At 42.5% G+C, this 27128-nt stretch overlaps 1 protein-coding gene across 1 annotated transcript in view; it reads right to left on the bottom strand.

The window, feature by feature from the left end:
- LRMDA (leucine rich melanocyte differentiation associated) overlaps positions 1–27128 on the bottom strand; it is a 603331-nt gene that overhangs the window by 216195 nt on the left and 360008 nt on the right. Inside the window, exon 5 of the mRNA XM_053308782.1 lies at positions 2561–2645. Within this exon, the coding sequence (XP_053164757.1) occupies positions 2561–2645 (85 nt within the window). The remainder of the gene's footprint in view (positions 1–2560; positions 2646–27128) is intronic.

The raw sequence follows: 27128 nt of genomic DNA, 5'->3' as shown, positions 1-27128 counted from the left end.
TCACCTCAACCACAGCACAGTAGAAGTTTATTTTAATATTAATTGCAATTGTACAGCAAGGACCATAATACCATATCAATGCCCATTGCCTATCAAGGCTTTCCCCCTCCACACCACATCTATATCCCTTATCCAGATCTCTTTAACTATATTAATGAAGTCATTTCCAATCTATTAACAATGAGTATATCTTCCCCAAAAGGCCTTTAGAGCCCTTCAAAATCTCAACACATTTGCCCAAATGGCATAAAATCTCCTCTGAGTCTCCACTTGCCTTACTAATATGTTAAAGAACTGCCTAATTTTAAGTAATTGATAACATAGCAGTCACAAATTCACATTCTTATAAGAAAAAATATTTCTCGCCACAAAAAGAATAGCTTAGTGGCATGTGGCTTATGTAGCATAGTGGCTTAGAGACTGAACTACAAATAATGAAGGCCCCTGTTTGAGTCTTGCTTCTCTCAAGAACTTACTGGCGTGACTTTAGACAAGCAACCACTCTTTCAGTCTCAGCTACTGCAATACGAGGATAACACTGACCTACATTATAGAATTGTTGCAAGAATGACACAATGACACAAGAATGGCACAATGGAGGATGATGAACACCTGAATAAACTGTAGAAAGGCTAAATAATAATCATGCTTTTAAAAAATCACCAATGTAAGAGAAATTTTCATTCCTAAAGTGAAATGTCTCCCCCACCCCTCTCTCTCGTATTCCTGGAGTATTCCTGGGAATGCACCCCATTCACAGCTTAATTCCAATATGAAAATGTCCACATGTCATTCAAAAAGAGAAACAATGTCGTTAGAAAGTTCAGATTTTACATTGGATTGAATTGGATGCAAATATAATGCTGAGAAACAGGTAGAGTTGTCAGATCCTGGAGTCTGACCCTTTTCTTCTCAAGGGAAAAACGTAAAGCTTAGAGTGAGGAGCCAGAAGCAAAGGGGGCAAGCTACTTTCACATGCCCCATTTCCCAGCCTTTCACCCCATTCCAAAGTTCAAACCATCCCACCGTTCTAGCAAATTCTTCCAATCTCGATGTCCCTCTCTCTCTTCCATTGGATGAATGAAAAGCAGATACCAACACAAATATAATAAATATATATGCTTAATAGACGTGTGTTTATCAACATATACACATATATTTGAAACACGGGGGAAAGCGGACACTGGGATCAGTTAGGATTGTTTTGTTTTGTTTTTAAAGAACAGGCTCCAGTCCCTGCCCCAGCAGGAGCTACCCTTGAGCTACCAGACTCGACCTCTTGAGAGCCAAACTAGATGAGACATCAAATGCTCCTTTCCCTAATTAGGGGCCTAAGTTTACTCACATGTAGAAGGCGTGTGTCTGTGTGTGGATTGTGGTGTGGAGATAGGAGTTATTTAACTCTTTGATTACTCACCATTTGCCCCATTAAAAATCAGTGTCTGTTTTTTATCGATACTGATATGACCAGCAAACGGCACTTTGCCAGAACATGACTAGCAAATGGCACTTTAGGGATTAAACAGCTGCTTCGGGGGTGGTTTTCAATAGGAAAAGGGGGATAAACACTCCCTGCCTTCATGGCACTGTCCTGATCCAAACTGTGGCACTCTACCGCTGCTACTTGCAAGTAAATGTAAGTCTCTAACTGGACAATAACATGTTAATGACAAATCTAATTGGGCCCCAACAAGCCTCAGAATCTGAGCCTCAGTAGACTTGACAATCCTGGATCCAAGGTGCTAAAAGCATAACATTTGGCGCTCTCGGAGGAATTCTCATCAAACATGGCTATCTTTGTTTGACTTGGTTACTTACTTTTTGGGACGTTCACTGGGGAAACAGACAAAGTTTGAACTCTCTGTGAGTAAGCAGCTGACAAACTTCCTTGTTATATTTTAATCTTGCTACAGAATGTTTGAAAATACTAACTTCCTCCTTTTGGAAATATTTAAAATATTCACAATATTTCCTTTGCCGCAGTGCAATTGTTCATCTTCCCGAAATTTGGTTTTTTCTGCAAACATGGCATTTTAAATTTTAAATTACCATAAAAAGAATGTGAACATTAACACTAATCTTTCCTCTTGCTCCTTCCTTACTCTTTAAAAGTAAAAAGAGAAGAATGGTAAAAAGAATTACTGTAATGCTAAGTATACAGTGAGGTAAAGGTAAACCACAATTTTAACAGTTAAATTACAAAATAAATGTATATTTAAATATGTTTTTACCAGGAATAAAAAGGTATATTAAGCTTTCAAAATCATCAATGGAACATGCAATTGTCTATTTAGCAATATTTAAGTTAATCATGTTTTTGTTGAAGTTGTTAAGTGTTATTTAATAGATTCATTTGCTATCCCAGTAGAGTACCTCCGAAGCCTGCTTAATATATTAGCACTCTAATTTTGCCCAGTACACTGTTTTCATCAAGAGCTCAAGAGTGGTACATTCTCTCTAGAGTGCCAACAGAGCAGTAATGAGCACTAATAGCCTTATCGCAAACTGTATCACCTTGCAGTCATTCATAACAATACATTATTTTATTTTATTTTATTACCTCTGTGGTTTGTGAGGTCCCTTGATCCAGATGGCAGTGGTGTATAGTGTATCTGAGGAGAAATGGAGGCACCATCAGTTGAAACCTGAAAGAAGAGCAAATAGTCAAAATAAAAGTCAGATGATAGTGCATACATCTGGCTAAGAAGATACATTCATACAGACTATTCTGTACAAACTATTCCTATGTATCAGGGATAGCCCCTGTTTTGGGTACCCAATCCTGCTACATCACTGTCCCTGTTTTGGCTTTTGGGATACTTTTTAAAAATACTTTAATGTGAGATGCTAAAATTGTCATTCTAAAAAATATTTAGCTCCCATCACAGGCAGGATCAACCTCCCCATGAGGCAAAGTGAGGCCATCACTTCAAGTTGTGTGGACACGGAAGGGGGCAGTGAGCACTGCCATCCTGCCACCACCATACCACCTGCCTGCCTCTGCCAACTTCTTTCTCTCAGTCCACTCACACCCCCTCTCTATCCCTGCCTGCTGGCCCAACAACATACCAGTGGTGTAGCATGCCAAGAACCACCATTCCCCCTTCTCCGAGTCCCAGAAAGGGAAGGGAAGAGTGGCGTGTACTCTGTGTGCTGCTTGGGATGTGTTGGGGGCAAATGCGATGAGCCAGGTGCCTCAGGTGGAGAGGCTTGGGCCAGCACAGTACGCTAGGGCGTCTAGAAAGTTCAATGTCTCAGTGGGGTTGTCTCGTCTCTAGTGAACATGCATAGTGCACATGCATGCATCTAGAGGGTTGAGTGCTATGATGCACACATGAAGGAGTCTTGCCAACTGGGCAAAGAAGCACAGTAGTAGCTTTCTTATATTTAGGGGGAGAGCAACTGTCCCAATTTATCCCAGAGTAGCATCCTCCCAGTGGCAGCTGTTGGTGCTTCCTTGTGTTTCTTTTGGTTCAAGAAACCATTATCTCATTCATTTTGCTATGTAAACCACTTTGATAAGCCTTTTCTTGTAGAAAAGTGGTATATAGATATCTCTAATTATTATTATTATTATTATTATTAATAATAATAATAAACTGTACAATCAGCAACTTCACATTCTGAAGCTCCTGAGATAAATTTTTGAAGCCTTCATCTATTTATGCTGTGAAATGGGCTCCCCAGTCCTAAAATTTCTGAATCATGACCTACCCACAACTAAAGCTGAATTGGTGCAAAATGGTGCACAATCCATTTGGAAAAGAGAGTATGAGGCCACTCGACTAGGTGAGCATTACTGCACAGGATCCAGACAACATTAGTCATGACTAAGCACCAATGAAATAAATGAGACAAATTAGCTAGAACTGACTTAAGTTCCATTACTTTTAATGGGATTTCTTCATGACTAACTTAGCCTGATCTCACCCACTGTGTGCGTCCTGTCCTGCAACCAGCAACGCGTGAGGAGAGGAAAAGCAAGGCCATCTTGCAGAAGCCTGAAGAGCTCCAAGTAAGCAACTTGCTCCAACAAGCGTAGAATGAGGTCTTATATTCTTCCAGGCTTAGACTACCCCTTCCAGGCTCCACCTCCCTCCATGGAGAACAAAGATATTTAAAGGGGCAGTTCCCTGGAAGGAATCTAAAATTTTCCTCTGCTTCTTGTTAGGGATGTGCAATCTGGCTTGAGATTGAGCTGGGTTGCCATTGAACTGGGCTGGCTTGAGGGCTCACCCTCAAGTTGGACTGGGCCCGGCTCAGCTCGAGGTTGAGCTGAATTCTCCAGGCTGGCTTGGGGCCAGTTGAGGGTTATAAAAGTTAAAAAAAAAAATTAATTTACCACCATGTCCAGCAGCCTCCAGGGGTTGCTGCCGTGGCTACAGGGGGGATCTCCAGAGGTCCCCGTTCCTACTGCGGGCCACCCCTCAGTCTTCTATGGGCTGGTTTGACCCATTTTGAGGCCGGTTTGGTGCTTTCTGAGGAGACGGCCTCATATCCCAGGCCACACAAATGGCCAGAGCACATGCACGGCAGCCTCCAAAATGGCCGGCGCCACCTCAGAAAGGGCTGAAAGGGCCTGAAAATGGGCCAAACCAACCCATAGAAGGCCAAGGGGAAGACAGGGGAGGGGGAACCTCCGGAGACTTCTCCATGGTCACAGCAGCACCACCCGGAGGCTGCTGGACCCAGTGGTAAGTTGAAAAAAATATGTTTATTTCTTCTTTTTACGTTTAGAACCCCAAACCAGATCAAATTTGAGCTGGGCCGAGGTTCTAGTTGGGGGGGCATAAAATCAAACATGCCCAGTCCGGTCTGAGTCCAAATCAGACACGAATCAAATCGGGTAAACCAGTCCTACTTCTTGTCCCTCCTGTCTCCAGACTTCAGGAAGTGCAAGGTATTTGGTGTGGAAGAGGCCATTTCATTGGGGGTCTTGGGCTCAGACTCAGTAAATGGTGCTTCTGGGGTCTCCCAGCTGTGAGCCTTAAGATCCATCTAATATCAGGGCTTGTGGCTAGCCTTTCTGTCCCTACTGTTCCCTTCTCCTCAGGGTCAGATCATTGGATGTGACCTCAGTGCCTTGTAGGCAAGATTAGCCATTCTCAAAATATAAGGTGTATGGGATACTAAGTACAATAAACTGCAAGGACAGTTAATTTGAAACAATAAATATCAAACTTGTTATGGCATTTGCTTAACTGTCCCCTATAAATGGAATACCAAATAAACTTGTAATAGCTGGTCCAAATTAATTTTAAAAAAACCCATACAAGCAAAATATTTCCCCCAGAGAGCTGAGGAATTTTTAGATCTTATTGTATTTACTACCAGCCATTCTGGTGAGCAACATCTTGATATTACAAAAAGTATATTTTAAAAAGAAAGGATGAGTCTTATTTTTAAATCTGTACTATATATTCCTTTAAAAGATGTTTTAATATTAACTCAGCTGCTATGGGAGTGCTTTCAGAATGGAGTTACAGGGTGAATTTTCAGCAACCAAACCCAGGTAAACCAGCCATAGAAAGATAATTACACGATTGATCATTAAACCCATATTTACTTGCAGTTCGAAAGTATATTCTTTGCAGTTTGAAAGCATGCTTTAAAAAAAACCAACCCACACAGAACAAAAACTAGAATAAACCAAGAGAGCATTTTTGCCTGATCTATGAGCTTTAGTACACACGAGGAACTGCACAGGCAAATTGGTTCAACAGACATTTCCTAAAGCAGTTGTGCATAACCCCAGTCAAAACCAGCAACTGTACTGATTAGCTATTTGGACAGGTGAGGCAAATTAAAGCCCGCTTCAGGCATTACAACAAAGATGCTGTATGTGAGTACAGTGACTAAAGTGGGGCCAGAAATCAGGCCCATAGCCAGCCTGAAGGTTTAGAGTGGATCCCAACAAAAAGGGGAGAGGGCCTTGATGGCCTTTTAAATACAATTTGCACTACCTATACTGAACTACACCAGAGAGCAATCTGGATGAATGCAATTTTTTTAAGCCTGTAGACCTAAAAGAGGAGTGAATAGTTCAACAATGTCTTTATTCAACACAATAAGGAAATGAGGAAGACATAACAATAGGGAGAGCTAATCTCTCTCTTCAGGAAAACATCACAATTTGCTTAGGCAATATTCAGTGGAAGAGATGTGTCATGCCTAGTTTAGCTTCATCTTTGGTGGGGGGCTGGAGGGGCCCAGAAATTGATTTTGGTCAGAGCCATGGACTTATTTAGAGCGGGCCTTGCCTGGCAAGGACACCACCCAGTGATGTACCTAGGTAATTTTGGAGCCTGGACCTAAAGGACTTTGCCCCACCACCACTGCTGCAGGGTTCCCCTTACATAGAAACATAGGAAACTGCCATATACTGAGTCAGACCATTGGTCTATCTAGCTCAGTATTGTCTTCACAGACCGGCAGCGGCTTCCCCAAGGTTGCAGGCAGGAATCTCTCTCAGTCCTATCTTGGAGAAGCCAGGGAGGGAACTTGAAACCTTCTGCTCTTCCCAGAGCGGCTTCATACAATTTAAGCATAATTACCTAAAGGCCTTTGGAGTCGCCCCCCATCCCGCTGCAAGTTATGCACCCTCCTACACACACACACACACACACACACACACACACACACACACACACACACACACCGTGACACATGCAGTATTTGTAACACGTGGGTTCTTGAGGGCACAAACAGCAACTGAACTCACAAAAATGTAATAATATAAAACAAGTATGTTCATGCAAATATGCATTATCAGAAACATTTCACCACACAACTTAATGTATTCCCATCCCTCATATTTCTTTACCTACCCCCTGCTTTGTCACTCAAAGATCCAATATTTATGCAACTGAATTTGCAAGAATGTAAACATGTAAAAAACAAGGCAATTTTTTGGGGTGGGTGGGGGGAAACCTTGAGATTTGTGTTTCTTTTTAATGCAACTTGGGGGCTGTGTGGGAAAGAGGACTCACCATACAGAAAACCAGGCAAGAAGTTGGAGCTGCTTTTCTTTTTTCTTGAAGTATTGCAATAAATGTGACTGAAAAAATATTGGTTTTTTTTAAAAATTGAGAAGATACTTCTATATAAAAGATAAAATTAAAGAAGATACACCCCATTGAACTTTTTTTAAACCGGTAAGGACAAGAAAGTGCTCCAGCAGCAATGGCTCTCACTATAGGAGCTTCTCCTCCCCATGCTCGACCTTGCCCCGTGCCATGCCCGCCTCAAATTCCTGAGCAAGGTAGTGAATTCCAATTCCAGAAGCAGCTGGAGGTTCTTTGGAATTCTTTTGTGCTCGGGTTTTCCTCTGACCTTGGCTGCTACTAGGACTGTGTGTGGGCAGCAGCCATGTGCGGAGGCAGGCAGGCACAAGTGGACTGCCATGGTCCGCACTCAGCTGCCTCCCCCCGCCCAGCTGGTGGGTGAGCTGGCAGAGCCCTGCCATGGGTCTGCCATGCACTCAGCCACGCACTCGGCAGTGCAGCATGGCCCAGCAGCTGTGAGCCGAGGCAGCAGGTGGGCGGGCTGTTGCAGCTTGCACTGGGCCATGCCCCCCGCCTCATAGAAGATTAATCAGGGCGGGCTGCTGGGGGCACCGCCACAGGGTTTGCAGCACACTCGGCCACCCAGTGGTGGCACAGCATGGCAGCCACACATGCAGGCAGGCAGGCAGGCATTTGGATGCATCCCCCTCCTGCCCGCCATGTGGAAGACTGATCAGGGCTGGCTGGCAGGGGGCCCCCCATGAGTCTCGCCACACGCTCGGCCACCCAGCGGTGCAGTGCGGGCTGCTGGTGGTGATACGGCCACTTAGGCCCTCTGTGGGACATCTGGAGGCTCTCCCAGGGCAGAGGACTGGGCCTCAGACTGGAGGTCCAGTCCAAAGTGCACCTCTGACACCACTTGTCTATAGGCCTGGCCAAAAGTTCTGTCCTGGCCTTGTTACTCCTTCACAGCAGCACACCACTCACGGTAAGAGAGGCATTAATCTGGAGAGGAATATGCTGTAACCATGACATAGTTACAGGTGCTTCCCTGATTGGGTGGCACAGGAGCCCAAAGCTGCCGATCATGGGAACACCTGCCATCATGATTATGGCATTTGCCTCTTCAGATGAATGCTCTCTAACTGTGTGTGGCATCCTGCTGAAAATTATTGACGAGACTAGGGTGGAAATTCCGTCCCAACTTTAGAAACTATACTCAAGTACAATGTCTTTGCTCTAATGTCTGAAGAGAGCTTCGGTGTCTTCTATATTGCTTTAATCTATCTGTGTGGTCGCGAAGAGTCGACACCAACTTGACGACACTTAATCAATCAATCAATCAATCAATCAATATTGCTTTTCCCACCAAGTAGCTGATTTGTCAATTTTGCAAAATAATAATAATTTTTAGTATGTGTATGACATACTAGCAGGTTTCCACAAAGTTTTTTGGCACTGCCAAAAATGTTTCCTTTGTTTCTCTTATTTTTCATCACTCCTTGCAAAAGCATTTGCCTCATTTATATTGCCAGTGATATCATTCAGTGATATCATTTGGCCAAATCTGGCTATGTTACATTTATGTAATTTCTCCCACTATATAAAATGCTCCACATGCAACATGCTCCACTGTGTTCAGATAGTGCTCCTTCATTTTAGTATATCATTCTACAGTACAGTCTCTGATTGCATTGCTGCAAGTGATGAAACACATTCTTTCCCATAACAGTATGGTAAATAGTTACTCAGGAAAACAATGTTTTCTCTTTAGCTTAAACTGGTATCACTGCATGGATCTTTCTCCACTGAAGCTGATACATCCACACCACTCCCCTCCTATGGTATTGGCTACCTCAAACACTCCAACATTTCACAGATGAAAAAACACACCCTAGTTTACTTTTAAACACCTTACACAAGTTATCACTCTGGCTCCAGACATTCCCTGTATCTAACATGGTTGAAGGCTCATATCAGCCAAATGCATGCTATATTCATTTACTTTGCAATGTAATTAGTAAACCACTCATCACCAGATTTATTTTATTTGTTTACACTGTATTTCCTTATCCTGCCATTTGGCTGTCCAAGGTTTTAAATTTTTTTTTTTAACATAATGAATAGCAGAATGTTTAATCGTACAGTGGGCCTGAGTTGCACACAGTCGCACACCTACATTATTTTGGTGCCCAGACTGGCCCCGCTGCCAAGGCTCTGCCCACCATGAGGCCCCCCTGATTTTTTTTGGGGGTGCCTCCTGTTGCCACCCTACGCCCGTCCCTCTGCTGCCCTGCCAAAATGCCAAAATTTATCTTAATTTTAGCTGCCAATGTGTGCGGCTGGGGGTGGGGGGGTGAGCCATGATGGGCATCCCCCACTCCATGGTGGCAGGGGCAGGAGAAACGGCCACTGGGCCCACCTGTCTGGCCCAGTGGCCCTTGAAAACTGCAAGGCGCTCCAGGGCGCTGGCAAAGTTCAGCGCCTCACAGTTTTCAAGGGCCGCTGGGCCAGATGGGAAGACCCAGCAGCCACTCCTCCTGCCCTGGGGTGGGGGTGGTGTGCTTGGCTCACTACCCACTCACACCCCCCCCCCGGCATGCACATTGGCAGCTAAAATTAAGGGAAATCTTGGCAGTTTGGCATAGTGTGGCGGGCATGGGGTGGTGACAGAAGGCCGGTCCAGGGTAAGAATGCTTCTGGCTGCACCTCAAATTTATGAAGCAGCCTTTATTACTAGATCAGGGATTCTCAGCGTTTGGTCCCCAGATGTTATTGGACTTCAACTCCCATAATCCCCAGCCCCAGTGGCCTTTGGTTGGGAATTATGGGAGTTGAAGTTCAATAACATCTGAGGACCCAACGTTGAGAATCCCTGATCTAGATGAGTAGTAAATGGGAAAGGGTGGAAGGAGAGCTAATGCAGTCTAATGTACATTTGTGTACACTAAAAACATTTTCAAAAACATCCATACCACCTCCCCAAAAGAGAACACAGAGGAAGTGATTCATCAGAGACAGGAATCAAGCAAAAGGAGATGTCCTTAGTCAACAGGGACAGTTGGAGCATATGCTACCTTTAAACTGCATCAAAGTGAAGTTAAGAAAGTCATCCTGGTTTCACATTGCCCAGCAGACAAGTCTGATGTTTTCAGTGAATCTAAAATCGCATGCAAAGCACAGGTGCATACACTACACTATATTTTGACTTTGTCTACAAATCCATGGTAGTATGTTTAAGCTTTTGTCACTTATTTAAAGGATGACCTCCCCACCCCCTTCTAAGTTTCTCCAATGGATCAAAAAAGATGATGCAGCTCCATTTTAGACCTTTCAGACATTTTCTGTCTGCTCAAGGGCTCTTAGTTGAAACCCTGATAATAGCAAAGATTTCTCTTCAGTACTTTTAATCTCAATTTAGGCTGTTGACAGTTTGATGATAGCTTTTCCTAAAATTACTGGAAGGAAACTCTGCCTTTTCAGCAAATACCACTGACGGATCAACATTCAAGAACTTCTAAAAAGGATACTGGAGTGAAGGGACAATTTAGCTTTATTTTCCATGTTAAGAAAAGCAAGAACAGAAGGGTTTCTTAAAGGCCTTTTGATGCTCTTCTGTACATAATTCCCTGTCAAGGATACAACAGTCTCATTACCTCCTCACTAAGTGTTCAGTTACAAATGCTAGTTAATTTAATTCCCCATTAGGACTATTATTCACAAATCACTGGCTAAAAAATAATAATTCAAATAATCTGAATAAAGTCTGAGTGAAAGCAAAAAGAGCAACAAGGGTTTTCCATTCTTAACTGTTTCATGACACCATGCCTTTATCTATTTTCCAAAAGTGAAGTGCAAAGAATTATGATTCTTTAAAATTTGCCATTCTATGTTGATGCTGAAAGGATTGACATGTGACAGCTTGTGTCTACAGATAGTTTTGACAGTCACATCCGAAGTTTCAGTTTCATTGTAGAAGTGACCTTGAATGGATCTTGCTGACAGATTAGAAAAAGGAAGGAGGCATGCAAACAGAAATTACAAGATATATCTCCTGCCTAAAATAAAACTGACATGTTTTAGCTAGCAAAGGTTGAACCTTCCCCCCTCCCAATCCATCCCAGTTATAATCTGAAGGATCTGGATTAATTTCCCAAATGTTATCTAGATGTCCAGAAAACTAAACCATTCTGGATTGAGTCTAGGTCCCTCTCTACAGTTTCCACTACCTTCAATGAGTAATGTAAAGCAGGGGAGCGGGGGCTTATGGTCTAGAGGCTGAGGCTTCACCAAGGCCCTGTACTTTCTTGTGCATGTGTATTATGTCATAGGCAGCTCAGCTTCATGGGAACTTCAGCTTTATAATGCTGATCCATCCTGTCCAAGATCTCAGTGCAACCTTCAGGTCATAAATGAGGGGGAAATGAGAAGGGCCCATTTGAAAGTTTAAGGCTGCACGAGGGTCTGACTTTTCGAGCCTTGGCACACTGGCACATTGTGATGATGTCAGTGCTGGATGCCAGAACCTCATAAGGCTGCTAGAGAGCTAGGTGAACCAGATGATACAGGGATGGATCAATCAGCTCTCAGAGATTGTATGGAAAAGAGATTAAGGGCTAAGAGAAGCTAAGAAGAGATTAGCTCTCTCCCCCAATTTATGAGATCATAAAAGGTAGTACTATAAAACCAACTGCCTTGCTGGGGGTTGGGCTTCTTTGTGCTGTAGATCAGTTAGAGTACGTGCAAGAAAAACAGAAGAAAGGTAAACTAACAACCCTGAAGAGAATTCATGAAGTGACCATCAAATGTGTAGGGGTATATCCAGTAGGGATGTGCAAATTGATTTGGGTACAAATGGATTTGTACCCAAATCTAGCTGATTCGGGCAATCTGGAGACAGAACAAATTGCCCCTGTGGTCTATTGGCTATATTTGGGTCCAAATCGAATTGTGCCAGATTTGATTTGAATTGGTTCGAGATCCGGATCCCTCCTATTAATTTCCCCAGATTCCCAGCTTTCATTTTTTTAAAAAAGCTAAGCTCTAGTCCATGTAGAAGTGGAGTTATGGAGCAAAATGTGTGGTCATTAGTTTTCAAGTATTTGGATTCTTTGGTGTATAATAACCTTTCCTCGATGAATCCCTGTGAGGATTCATTATACACTTCAGTCCTTCTATTCATTTTGACTGTCTTTCGACAGTGACAACTGTTAACTGCCATGTGCCAACTATACCTCCCTCCCACCGGAAAGGTAGTGAAGTACTACTCCGTTTATGTTCTAGGAATGTTTGGACTCTTTGGTGTCTAATAACCTTTCCTCATAATGAATCCCTATGAGGATTCATTACACACCAAAGAGTCTAAATACCTCAAAATTCCTAAAATATAAACTGAGTACATAGTGGTTTGTGGGTTGGGGGATAGTTGGCACATGGGATGCCACTATTTCCCCACCCCCACCCACAAAGCAGGGGGTTCAAAATGAACAGAAGAAATGAAGGTGTGTAATGAAGACACAAAAGAATCTAAACACTTCAAAAAATCCTTAAAAAATAAACTAAGTACCCCACTGTCTTGAAGGGGTGTGTGTGGTTGGCACATGGCAGTTGATAGTTGGCACTGTCCAATAACAGTCAAAACGAACAGAAGAAATGAAGGTGTGCAATGAATCCTCATAGGTATCCATTATGAGGAAAAAATATTGTACACCAAAGAATCCATAACACCAAAGAATCCATAACTCCATAACACCACTTCTACAGGGGCTAGAGCTTTCTTTTAAACGAAAGCTGGGGATCCATGTTAGGGTTAGGATAGGGAGACTTTGAATCCCCATTATTTCCTATGGGGAAAGAGACATAATCAGTAAAAACTAAATAAAATCATTAAAAATCAAACAAGTGTTCCACTGCCTTGAAATTTGGGTGGTAGGTGGCACCCATGGGGACCTACCCACCAACCAAATGTAGTGCCCCTAGGGCCTTTGTAAGTGGTCTGAATCGATCTGAATCCAAATCAAATAGAATCAAATCCAAATCAAATCTGGGGTGATTCGGAGGGGCAGATTCAGACACAAAACAAATCAGAGGTTAATTGATTTGGGCACAAATCAAATTAAAAAATCCATTCGTGAACTTCCCTAATACCCATAGATGTGCCTCTGGAATGGCACTATGTCATGATGTAATGTCATTCCAGGGGCTTTCTGCAGGAGAGGAAATGGCAGCAACACCAAAAGGAGCAACACCAGGTTCTTCTCCTCAGATGAGAGAGAGAGAGAGAGAGAGAAATTGCTGCTATCTCCCCAAATTCTGTGAGAATTTCTGACTTCCTAACCCAGCTGTATTTGCAGCATTCTGTTTTCTGTACGTGTGCACATACATGCATGGGCTATAGTCAGGAGTAATGAAGTACAGAACACCCCTGAGAGACCTCATTGAAACCTTTTGGTTTCCCTCATCATTTCAGCAGCTTCACCTGAGGAGCATTGCCCACCCCTGGCATTTACTTCACGTTTTACTTTTGGGAAATATGTAGTGGGGAAGATGAGATTCTGCTTAATCTCATCTAAGGTGCCTTGAAAGTTAGTATGGCTTTAAGGCAGAACATGTAATTTCAAGACATTTACATGTCAAAAGACTTTCCAATAGGCCCATCACTGCGTATAGATTTGTGCCATTTCTGTAAATGTTCTGTAGCTGGAACGAAATGTTATGGCAGACTTGTGCTTCCTGCTGCTTGCTGCATTCCCACATCTCCTCTTTTTCCTCCCTCATAACATTTAATAAAGCAACATGTTTGATGTGACATAACTGCCTTGCAAGTTCCCCCCATTCAGCTGAAACCCATAATGGGATGGCTCCATGACATACATTTCACGTTACTGCATCTTAATGTATGAGCAAGGGGAGGAGGCAGAACAACTGCTTTCAGCAGCAGCCCTAACAGTAGTCCTCGCTGGAGTGTAAAGAGCAAATTAACTTCTTGCCTTAGTCTCTCACATGGCTACTTTTCAACAACCCTACAATATTTGAAATGGAAATGCCCTTTAAAAAGCATTGTGATCATTTTATTTTCACTTCAGCAACGGCAATTGCTTGTGAAAAGTTAGATTCTGTCAAACCATTTGTCTTGCTTTAAAGGATACTAGGTTGCTACATTCCAAGGAGACCTGTTAACATTGGGTCTCTTTCCACAGGCTGCAGCTAGCGGTTATGCCTGTTGCAGTGCTCCCCTGCCTTTGACTCTTTAAATATTTATCTAGGATATGTGAAAAACTGTGCTCATTTCTATGGCATGCCATCAATTCTTCACCCATGCACACACATCAATAACCATAATAGTCACTAATATATTGCACCTGACAAAATTTTACAACACAGGAAAAAGAGCAGTAAGTCTGTATCCTCTCTGAAAAGGATTCAGAGCATGCAATGAGCACTTACAGAAAGGACACTGAACATCATTAGCTGTGTGCGCGCACACAACCCTCTTTTCCACCACTGAATATATTCACCATGACAGACTTTTCATTTTTTAAAAGTCAGTGGGGTGCAATGGATAGAGGACCAGACCTGGACTGAGGACATTATGGGCTCAAATGGCTACTTAGCCATGGAGTTCTGCCAGGGACTCTTGAACTAGGAACACAAAGCTGAGACGACTACTGTAGACTGCGAGGCTGTTTTCACATGCAGCCAAGCCTGGCCTTGGCTGCACATGAGAAGTAGCGGGAGATGAGCAGCTGCTGGCGGCAGCACCGTGGGGGCAGACCCACCTGCCCGCCTCTAAAATGGGGTTAAGGGAGTGAGTGCTTCCTTAGCCTATTCCCCCTCCCACCATGACGAGCGCCCACTCATCTCTCACACCCGCAAAGCTCTATGGGGATCCCCACAAGGTACCACGCATTATGGGATTTCTGAGGGCCAGGATGATGTGTCCCAGCCCCGAAACCTCCACACTACCAGAGGCAGCTGGTGAGTGTCTGGGCACACAAGCGCACACCCAGCAAGGATTAGGCGGCTCTCTGTGGGGAAGGTAAGTTTACAGAGCCTTCCTCACTGCCCACCCTCAAGCCCTTCTCACTGACCCTGAGAAAGGGCTCCGTGTCTGTTCTGGCTTTAGAATAAACCACTTCAAGTACAAAAGGGAGCAAGAGTATGCAACTCCAGTCTCTTCACTTGGCACATAATATCAAGCATCTAGATTGACCAGGCCTAGTATAAACACTAGAAGCCTATTATTGCTTAAACATAACAGTTCTTTCTTCTTGCTGCACTCCAGCTTCCAGCTCAAGTCTTGAATTTGAGACTTCCTGCATCTGGATTTGAATACAGCCCCACCCTTACCCCCGGCTAGGCTCTGACAACGGCGTGCCCTTGGCCTAGCTTACCTCATAGGGTTATCCAATCCAGTCTTTATTATGGTCATAGATCAGAGTAGCCTCATAGGGTTATTACAAAGGGGGGAATGGGATAACCCTAGTACACTGGCCCTGATCTTTTTGCATGCTACAAATCTGAAGAACAAAATAAACAAAAAGTGCTAATGGAAATAGCAGCCCTTGGAGACATTTTCCTGGCTGATAGTAGCATAAAACTAAGATAGTAAGACAGCCAGGAGAGCTGGACTATTTAGAAAAAAAATGTGGCAGCTACAGATTGATTCCAATATAAACATTTGTCTAGAAGCTGAAGTCTTGCTATTCAGTTAAACAAGTACCCTACAAGACAACAGTTTGTTTCACAATGCATTCAAAGTTGCACGCTGCATACTGTGTGCTTGCAGTATGTTGTATTTATTCATTTTTAGTGTAGCTTGTTTATGTGTGGGGCCCAAACTGGAAATTATGTTTTCTTTTTCAGAAGCATCTAGTTTTTCTATTATTAATGATGAATAGAATGAATCTAGCCTTCACCACCTCTGGACAAAGAAATGAGTGTTGATCTTTAGCTTACCATATTAATGCACATTAATTTGCATCATCCCAGGACCAGCTGTCAATTTCTGCATTTCTGGTCTCTATCATGGGTCAAAAACAAATCTAATGTGGCACATAAAAACTGCCTAGACATGTGGTGTACTGTAGCTGCTAAAATCAATCAATTGGAATTTAACTGAGATTGAGAGTCTCTCTTACCACAACAAAAAGTAATATTCCCTTTTTAAAGGGGAAAAGTTAGCATCCCAAGAAAGGCAGCATTATCACTAAGATTGTTGTTGTGAATGGTCTACCTTGTAAACAGCTAGCTCTGCATAGAAAGGTGATAGGCCTTCTGCCAGCCCTTGCTTTTCATGCCTTTTTGATCACACTATTTACAAACTTTATTTCTCATATATCTCCCCCAACTGAGGATAATACGTAAAGCATCTGACAAAATGGGCTTTAGTCCACAAAAAAGCCCATGCCATAATAAATCTGTTTGTCTTTAAGGTGCCACAAGATTCTTGGTTGTTTTTGCTGCAACACTTAAGACAGCTACCCCTCTGGAAAGCTATTATATAAATATTATACGGGTGACGATTTTATTTATAAGCTTGAAAGAAGAAGGACTTCTGCTTTTTAAGGAAGGCACATAGATCTTGTCTTCTGCTCAGCTAGTGCAAGCTACATTTCAAGTTAGAGGAAGGTCAGAGTCCAGTGTGATTTATAAACAGGGACTGTTATGTTTCAGAGGATCCAACAGGTGGCATACCATCACTGCCCAGCCTAGCACAGCTTTTGGCTCTGCTTGCTAATGCCCCAGGAGTTTGATTCTCATATAAAAATGTTGCAATGGCACAGTATACTTTGCGGGGCATACGTGTTAGTAAACTTGTAGCATAAATTAGTCATAAAGAGCCATTTTAATTAGAAAGAAATACCAACTGTGTGGCATTATTGTGAGTGGTCTAATCTTTGCAGGCTTAATGAGATGACCTGCTAACCCCACATACAAACAGTGACTTGCTTCAAAAAACGTTTTCCCCCAGACGTTTGACCATGGCAGCAAACAACAGACAAGCGTTCCATTACGGGTGAAAAAACCTTTAATTTTCACTTAATCCACCACAAATCTACTCAAGATGCCCCCTAAACAGACCCTATTGTTGTAATATGCTGACTACTGCTAAAAATTTTGTAATAAATTTATTAAAATTAATTAAAGCAAGGCAATACTTAAGACCCTGATTAATATCAGTAACCAATGGTTTATTCTGGCAAATTATTAGCCATTATAATGTGAAGGAATTTATTGTTACCACTACAGCTTTATTATCAATCCAAGAGACAACAAGAATGTTCAAAGAATATATCATGATAAAAGCATTAACACTCTGTACAGCAGTTTCATACCACAAGCTGAGAAAGACTTCAACAATATATATTTTAAACCCAGATTAAACACATCATGATGTACTAAGGTTGTTCATGTTAAAGAGCTTGGAGGGAACATTTATTTATATACTCTAACTGCAGTGGAAGTGCACAGGTAAGGGTTTGATTAATTGATTGACTGATTGATTGATTGATTGATTGATTAAGTGCCGTCAAGTTGGCGTCAACTCTTAGCGACCACATAGCTAGATTCTCTAGAGGATGATCTGTCTCCAACTTGGCCTTTAAGGTCTCTCAGTGGTGCATTTATTGCTGTAGTAATCTAATCCATCCACCTTGCTGCTGGTCGTCCTCTTCTTTTCTTTCCTTCAACTTTCCCCAGCATTTTGGACTTCTCAAGAGATCTGAATCTTCCCATAAAGTATGATAGTTTGAGCCTGGTCATTTGTGCCTCAAGTGAAAATGTTGGATTGATTTGTTCTATGATCCATTTATTTGTTTTCCTGGCTGTCCATGGTATCCTCAAAAGTCTTCTCCAGCACCAAAGTTCAAAAGCATCAATACTTTTTCTATCTTGCTTCTTCAAAGTCCAGCCTTCACATCCATAGAGTGTCATGGGGAAAACCATTGTCGGAATGATTCTAATCTTTGTAGATATAGTCATGTAATGGCATCTAAATATCCTTTCCAAGGACTTCATCACAACCCTACCAAGTGCTAGTCTGTGGAGTATTTCTTGACTGCTGGATCCTTTACTGTTGATGGTTGATCCTAAAAGGCAGAAGCTATCCACCACTTCAGTGTCTACATTATCAATTCTGAGGATCGTTGCTGTACCCGGTATCATTAGTTCAGTCTTTTTTACATTTAGTTGTAGCCCCATTTTTTCACCTGTTACTTGACTTTCATTACTAGTGCTTGCAGGTCATCCACATTCTCAGCTATCAGAGTAGTGTCATCAGCATAGCACAGGTTACTGATGGTAAGGAGAGCACCGCTAATTAATATTGTCTGGAGACATGGAGTTAAAGTTCCAAATAAAGTATTTTATTTAGGAAATTCATCAGGAAGACAGATACGGCCTACATGCCTTGCTGCTAGCTACCTACAGGAACTGGAGAGAGAGAAGAAGGAAGTCGCTCTCTCCAGGTGAAATAATGAAACCTAAAACTATCAGTATAACAAAGGGGAAGTAGAGCAGAGAAAGCATGGTTAGAGAAGGAATGCCATTACCATTAGACCCCTAATGCCCTTAGTAGTCAATAGGGTTGCTGGCGCTAAGAGTTGATACCATCAAGAGCTGCATCTCCAACACCACTTCTCATTGTCTCATGCACCAATCCATGACTCCCACCTTCTCTTGAAGAATCTGTAACCAGTCCCTTGTTAGTGGCTTGATCAATTCATTTGCTATCATTGTCTTGAGTTGGACAATACTTCACCTCAACTAGCCCACTCTCTTGTGCCTCTTTAACATAGTGATGCTTTGAGTCTATGTGCTTCATTTGAGATGTAGTCCTTTCCATCAGAGAGAACTGAATGCACCCTTGGTTCTGGATCTCTGGTCCAATTTCAGGCACTTCACTTGTGGTTTGCCTTTGTCTTTCATCAAAGTATACAACATTGAGTATTTTCACTGTTCCAGTGGCCACATCGAGGATTCTTTTCCTCCTAGTGTATATCCAGAGAGTATTTCTTCTTCACATCTGCAGTTCAGTTTATTTCTTTTCTCTTTAGGGACATGTGTATATGCTTTTGATCCAAAAACTCTGACATGTCCTATGTTGGGTTTGTTCCCATGCCATAAATTCAAAATGTGTCACATCTGTTGCTTTGGTTGGCAGTCTGTTCTGTGGGTAATTGGCAGTCATGATTGCTTCTCCCCAAAATTTGCTTGCCAGTCTTGCAACCTGCAACATGCACCTTGTCATCACTAATAGGGAATTATTCTTTCTTTCTTTCTAGCTATGCAATTCTGTTATGCAGTATAAGGCACTGTTCATTTATGTTCAGTGCCTTGTTCCTTTAGATAATTGGTCAGATCCACTCATCTGGTTTTAGGCGGGGGCAGATTGTTATGACTGATAACATATCCTCTATATAAGAACTAAAGAACCAACAACTAAAGATTAAGCCTGTGTTCATTTCAAATGTTCCTACCAGAAACTCTCTGGTATAGGCATGCTGAACTCTTAGTAAACTGCCAAATCAGGGAATTATCTATCCAAAGGGTGCATTGTTAGAATAGTAAACATTTAGCTGGTCTTCCCCTAAGGAAGACATCCTGTGGTTGCATTAATGTATACCTCATGTTGATCCTTCCTGGTTGGCTTTCAATAGTGTACATTCCTAGATTGAGTTGTGCCTGTCACATATGTTATTGAAACTGCTCTCTTCATGGTGCCTAGTTTGCAACATGATAGGAAAAGCTGGCCAACAATTGTTTTAGGCTGGTGTCTCCTGAAACACCCATTGTCCCTTCCTTCCCTCTCAAACCCTAACCAGTAAAGGAGCCTCAAGGATTATAGCTGCTGATTGCAGAGTTTACTTCCTGAAATGTTTGCCGCAAGGACAAACAGAGACAGTTCCTGTCCAATAAGATTTATTGGGTGGTTTTCTCTTGAAATGAAGATGCACTTTGTCATGAGAATCAGGTGTGTTTAGTTTAGCTATTAACATGTATGGAGATTGATGACAGATGTTGAACTGCACCAGAGACTTTGAGGCTCTTCTCACGATTAGTGAGAAGACCCTCTAGGGGGGTTGCGGGGAGAGCGGGCTTAGCCCACTCTCCCTGAAGATGAGCAGCAGTCTGCTCTGGGCAGCCGCAGCGGCCACCCACATGACTGCCAGCTCTATCATGGAGCTGGCTGGGGCTGGGGAGTTTGCACGGCCCCCGGAAGCTCCAGCATGCCCTGCACAAGTGTGCAGGGCATGCTGGAGAGACCCTGAGCAGCCTCCCAGTCAGGGGTCTACTTGTGAGTTGCTGTGGTGCAGAGCCACCACGGCAACACAAGAGTAAAAGAACCCGGGTTTGCGGAGCGCTCAATACGCAAACCTGGTTTAAGGGCAGGGGTTCTTTAGGGTTCTTTAGGGGTTCTTTAGCCTCTGCTAGCCCGATTTCCTCCCATTGTGTGCATAGCCTCTTTGTGTTCAGATCAAAGGATCAAATGAGTATAAAGACAAGGTACCAGCAGGAATGAATTCACCAATCATTTGCTCAAACTCTCTGAGTCTGTTAGGCTATCCAGTCAAACAGTAGTCCTACCAGACATGACTTGTTAGCAGTTCTCTGTGTAGCAGGGAATTGGAACAAGTTCTGAACTGCATTCAGTTCCGGAAGTGGATCTCCAAGACACACCATCTGCCTGCCTAGCTGTTACCTCATTGTTCACAAGCTACATGCCCTAGCAATGTTCACATTTTGACATAACCTAGAATCGGTAAAGATTATCTCTGCAACCTCTCCAGGCTCCCTGATCTCCATCCAGCTCCCCTGGTTCTCGCCATCCAGCTCAGCCTTGCCTCCTCCTCCTTCCCTAAGTTTGCTCTGTGTCTCTGTCTTTCCCTTCCCTCCCTTAGGATGATATTCGTTGCCAGCTGTAACACTGATTTCTACATGCATTCAACACATAAGATAGCTATCATGCATATACTTAGGATTGTTTTAGAATATAGAATATTACTTGCCTTATGTTGTTACTATTTATTTAATACAGCTTTAAAATTGCATAAAGTTGTGCTATTGGTCTTATATTTATTTTATTTTATTTAACATATTTTTATACCACCCAAAACGTACGTCTCTGGGCGGTTTACAACAAAATAAAAACAGAAAAAGTAAAACATTAGTTAAAAAAAACCAAAAAGTTTAAAATGTTACAACAATTTAAATTTTTTTAAAAAATAATATTTTAAAACAGCATTAGAACCATTAAAACAACACTTAATTAAAAGCCTGGGTGAACAGATGCATCTTTAAAGACTTTTAAAAAGATGTCAGAATGGAGAAGCTCTTATTTCAGTAGGGAGCACATTCCAAAGCCTCGGGGCAGCAACGGAGAAGGCCCGTCCCCGAGTAGCCACCAGATGAGCGGGTGGCAACTGTAGACAGACCTCTCCTGATTATCTCAATGGGTGGTGGGGTTCATAACGAAGAAGACGTTCTCTTAAATACCCAGGGCCCAAGCCGTTTAGGGCTTTATAGTTTATAACCAACACCTTGCATTTGGCCCAGAAACGTATCGGCAGCCAGTGTAACTCCTTCAATATGGGAGTAATATGGTCTCTCCAAGATGACCCAGAGACAAACCTGGTTGCCGGATTCTGGACCAACTGTAGTTTCTGGACTACATACAAGGGCAGCCCCACATAGAGCACATTGCAGAAATCCAGTCTGGAGGTTACCAGCAGATGTACCATTGTTCTGGGGACGTTTATCTCAAGAAATGGATGCAGCTGGTGTATCAGCCGTAGCTGATAGAAGGCACTTCTGGCCACTGCCTCAACCTGGGACACCTGCCTCAACCTGGGACCACAGAAGGATCCAGAAGCACCCCCAGACTGTGTACCTGTTCCTTCCAGGGAAGTGTGACCCCATCCAGAACAGGCAGATCAAAATTGTCTCTCAAGTTTCGACCCTGCACAATGAGTACCTCTGTCTTATCTGGATTCAGTTTCAGTTTGTTATCCCTCATCCGGTCCATCACTGACTCCAGACAGGCATTTAGGGAGGTTATGCCTTCTCCTGATGATGCTGACATGGAGAAATAGATTTGGGTGTCATCAGCATACTGATACCACCCTGCACCAAATCTCCTAATGATCTCTCCCAGCGGTTTCATGTAGATGTTAAACAACATCAGAGACAATACGGAGACCTGAGGCACACCATACAAAAGTTCAGATTTTGAAGAAGAGCAGTTTCCAAGGGACACCACCTGGAACCTGCCCAAGAGGTAGGAGCGGAACCACCACAAAGCAGTGCCTCCCACTCCCAACCCCCTTAGATGCTCCAGAAGGATACTATGGTCGATAGAATCAAAAGCCGCCAAGAGGTCCAGAAGGACCGACAGAGTCACACTTCCTCCTTCAATTCCCAATTGGAGATCATCCATCAGGTTGACCAAGGCAGTCTCCACCCCATAGCCTGCCCGAAAACCAGTCTAAAATGGGTCAAGATAATCAGTTTCCTCTGACTGTCTGGAGCTGGGAAGCCACCACTCTCTCAGTTACCTTGCCCAGCCACGAAAGGTTGGAGTCAAGCCTGTAGTTGCTCAACTCTAAAGGATCCAAGGTAGGCTTCTTCAGAAGTGGTCTAATAATTGCCTCCTTATGTCACCTTTCCGCCAGTTTTCTTTTTATTTTATTTATTTAGTGTTAATTTTATATATCGCCTTTCATTAAAAACAAACATTTTAGCTCCCTTATTATTTAATCTATATATTAATTCGGTGGTCTCTTTTGTATCTATACCTTCCACGCATCCTCCCAAAATAGCAAATAAACATGTATCTATACTTTTATATGCAGATGATATGGCAATCATGTCCCAAACCCCAATTGGTCTGAGACGTGCTTTGGGTCTCCTCTCAAAATTTTGCTCCCAAGAGTCCATTGAGATTAACTATGGAAAAACCAAAGTTCTAGTCTTTGCCAAACGACCTACGCAATATTGTTGGTCCATCAATGGCCACAGAATTGCACAGGTCAACTCCTTCAAATATCTAGGAGTGGTTTTTCAGTCATCAGGTTCACGCAATGCCCACCTCAAATCCACATTGCTGACGGCACAGTCAACCAGGAACCTTATTACCTCTTTTCATTTCTCGAGGGGGGCTTCTTACATCCCCGCTGCAGTTAAACTGTTTGTATCTAAAGTCCACTCCCAAGTGCTGTACGGAGCCCAAATAGGACCTGTCAGCAACTTTATGGCTTTAGAAACCCTGCAGTCTAAATTTCTGAGATCTATATTGTTAGTCCCCCGATGCGTGCCCAATGCTGCGCTTAGACGAGAGGTGGGTATGATTAGATTGGAAACTTGCTATTGGAGGACTATCATATTATTTTGGTTAAAATTTGTCTTCTCTTGCGTAGGACTGGCCCCCCTTATTAAGACTGATTGTTTCCGATTTAAGTGGCAGACCCAAATTGCTGACAAATTGGCTCATTATGGTTTCTCTCAGGATGAGATTATAAAATTGGGATACGATCGTGCCAGGATTGAGATTAAACAACGTATCATGGACATGGAACTGCAGGAAGAAGTCGCTTCTCTGCCTAAGAATATCTTTCTAGGGGATCAAATCTTCAACACTAAACCAGCTAGCTATCTAAGTCTAGTTACCATCCCCAAATTTAGACGTGCTCTGACGCTCGCCCGTCTTAATGCACTTCCATCTGCTGTCATGGAGGGAAGATTTAAAGGTACCCCTTTTTCTGCTCGACTTTGCCCTTGCGGGTCTGGTCAAGTGGAGACAATTGCGCATGCCATACTTTATTGTAACTTTTATAGGGACACCCGCTTAAGATTAGTGTCCCCTTTGTTGCAACATTTTCCCGGGCACTTGGATGACTTCTATTTGAAGTACTTATTGTCCAGTTCTGATGACAACCTAATCATCAAAATGGCAAGGTATTGTCATATCATTTGCACCATCCGCTCAGGTTTTTAATAATGTTCTGTTCTTTTCTTTTCTTCCCCTGTGATTCTTGTTTCATGATTGCAATGGAGGGTGCCCTGTTTAATAAGGTTTTCAGTCAGACCTATTTGGAGTTCACCATAACTGTTCTAATTTTAACTTGGTACTATTGTGTTATAATCCGTTTTATTATGCTGAGTCTCTTTTCTTATATGTAAGCATGTAAGTATGTATGTTTTAGCTATGCACTGGTCCATGACCGTAATAAAGGACTGACTGACTAAAAACAACCCCAAGGCGGTTTACAAAAGTTAAAAAACATACAATAAAAATGACAGTTAAAAGTATTAAGCTAAAAATATGAAAACAAATCTGATTTAAAATATATAATATACAAACACAAAAACTGTGCATGGATAAAAACACACAGAAGCAGCAATAAAACAAACATGTAAAGACCTGGATAAAAAGCCAAGATTTAACAAGCTTTCTAAAAACTGTGATCTTGCTTGTTATTAACAATATTGGAGAGGTTATAAGAACATAGGAAACTGAAATATACTGAGTCAGACCATTGGTCTATCTAGCTCAGTATTGTCTTCACAGACTGGCAGCAGCTTCTCCAAGGTTGCAGGCAGGAATCTCTCTCAGCCCTATCTTGGAGATGCTGCCAGGGAGGGAACTTGGAACCTAGATGCTCTTCCCAGAGTGGCTCCATCACCTGAGGGGAACATCTTCCAGTGCTCACACATCTAGTCTCCCATTCATATGCAACCAGGGCAGACCCTGCTTAGCTATGGGGACAAGTCATGCTTGCGACCACAAGACCAGCTCTCCTCTCTGCTGGCATTGGCAATGAGTGACACCAATATGCTGATGACACCTGACTTTATATACCAGCTTTATATACCATTCAGTGTTCCCTCTAACAGGAATTCCCAGATGTTGTTGACTATAATGCCCTGCCAAAGGCCATTGCAGCTGGGGATGCTGGGAGTTGTAGTGAACATCTGGGAATCCTTGTTAGAGGGAAAACTGCCACCATTGCACCTGGACATTCAGGTATCTGCTGTGGTCCAAGGGGCTTTTGCCCAGCTTCAGCTGATGAATCAGCTACGTCCATTTCTGCTCAATCAGATCTAGCTACAACTATTAGTGCCTTTGCTATATCTTGGACCACTACCATGTGCTATATAGGACTGCCCCTGAAGACCCTCTGGAAACTTCAGCAGGTTCAGAAGGTGGCCAGGGGAGTCTGCCAGTTTTGATCTGTGATTCCTGTACCAAGAACAGGTAGCCACAGGGTGGCAAGTGCCGCAAGCTCCTTTTCACTCCAGTGTAGCTAATGACCAAACACAGAGAGCGTAGAAGTGGCTTTGGGGCACAAAAAGACATGGTGACAGGAAATTCACCTCTCTCTCTCTCTCTCTCTCTCTCTCTCTCTCTCTCTCTCTCTCTGTTGAGCTACAAAAGCCTGCAGAAATAAATGGGATTTCACCAGCTTTCTAAATTCCAATAAAGCTGAGGCTTAGGCCTAGTCTACACATGCGGTAGAATAAGGTTGCAGAATGGACTGAACCACTGCAGACTGCAGATGCATTTTTTAAAAATGTTCCCCCATGTAAGAGCCCCTGGTGGTGCAGTGGTAAAACTGCCGCCCTGTAACCAGAAGGTTACAAGTTCGATCCTGACCAGGGGCTCAAGGTTGACTCAGCCTTCCATCCTTCCGAGGTCGGTAAAATGAGTACCCAGAATGTTGGGGGCAATATGCTAAATCATTGTAAACCGCTTAGAGAGCTCCGGCTATAAAGCGGTATATAAATGTAAGTGCTAAGTGCTATGTAACAAGCCTCCATGTAAGACACACACACACCAGGATGAAAGGTTCTAGCGCAACACACTCCCTGTTTTGCTTGTTTTCCACTTGCAAGGAGTTTATTATGTAGGGGAGCATTTATAAATGTTAACGTGCACCAACAGTCAAAATGATACTGTCCATGTTATCACCCTGTACTTTCCCACCTTGTTCCCAACTCATGCAACTGTGTGTGTACACAAGGCCTAATTAATGGGCCTCCCTGAGGAAGAGTATCCACAACTATCCCAGACAACATTATGGAAAGAAGGTAACCTAAGCAGATATCCCCAAGACGTTTTTAGGGCATGGGGAGGTTCCTATGCTTTCTGAATTTCTTTCTTCAGATATGCTGGAACTTTATTATCTCTCACAAGTGTGTATATAAAAGTAAAATATTTATTTGTAGGAAACAATATGGAGTAACAGCATAAAACAAAAGGCTGACAACTTTGCTTCATTTCCCAAGTGCAAATGGCATCAAATGTCATTTGGCAGTAATTTGACAAAATTTGGGGGTGGGGAGGGGTGGATCCTGGCATTTCATTGAATTGAAAATTTAGCAGGATATGTATATTTGTATGTTTCCTGAACCCTTTATGCACAGAAGTAAAACCTACAACTAAATGCAAATTCCATGTAAGGCAGGATACGTCTCATATAACTACCACATGCATTTGTAGGGACCAGCGGTTAAACACAACACAAAATAGTCCTGTTATGCTTGGAGACCAACCCTGTTCCTCCAAATGCTTCACCCTCTGGTGGAAGCAGAAAGAGGACTGTGGTTCATCTTAGCCAATCTCCTTTAAACCACAGTTGTTTTTTCAAAAAATACCAAGTCTTAAATGATGCTCTATTCCAAATGAAATAGCAATACTCCGTTTTTTTTCCTTTTCTCTTGTGAAATCTAAATGCCAGTGTAAACTAAACATTTCTAGGTAATTTATTTTAGGATTTAAAGAAAATAACAGTTCAACATTTCAAACATTCTTTTGCTTAATGAATAGCAGTATTGTCTTTCTTGCAATCAACGGTGTGAACTTTACATTTAACAACAAGCCTATCAATGTTATTTTTAAGCTATTTTCATATAGGATGCTACTTTAAAAAAGAAGCCTTCTAAAATTATTTGAGGAAGAAAGGCATAATAAGGATTGTTTTAAAATATTTTATTATAAACATTATTATATTCAAAGGTAACAGTTTACATATACAAATTTGCAAGTAAAAATGCCAAGTTTGACATAAAGGATTTTCTTTTACCTTTGCTTCTCACTTTAACACCTCTGTGTTTGGTCTTAAAACA

Source organism: Hemicordylus capensis, chromosome 3 (assembly GCF_027244095.1).
Source record: "Hemicordylus capensis ecotype Gifberg chromosome 3, rHemCap1.1.pri, whole genome shotgun sequence".
NCBI lineage: Eukaryota > Metazoa > Chordata > Lepidosauria > Squamata > Cordylidae > Hemicordylus > Hemicordylus capensis.
Note: the sequence above shows the minus strand (reverse complement) of the source record. Positions and strands in the feature narration are given on the sequence as shown.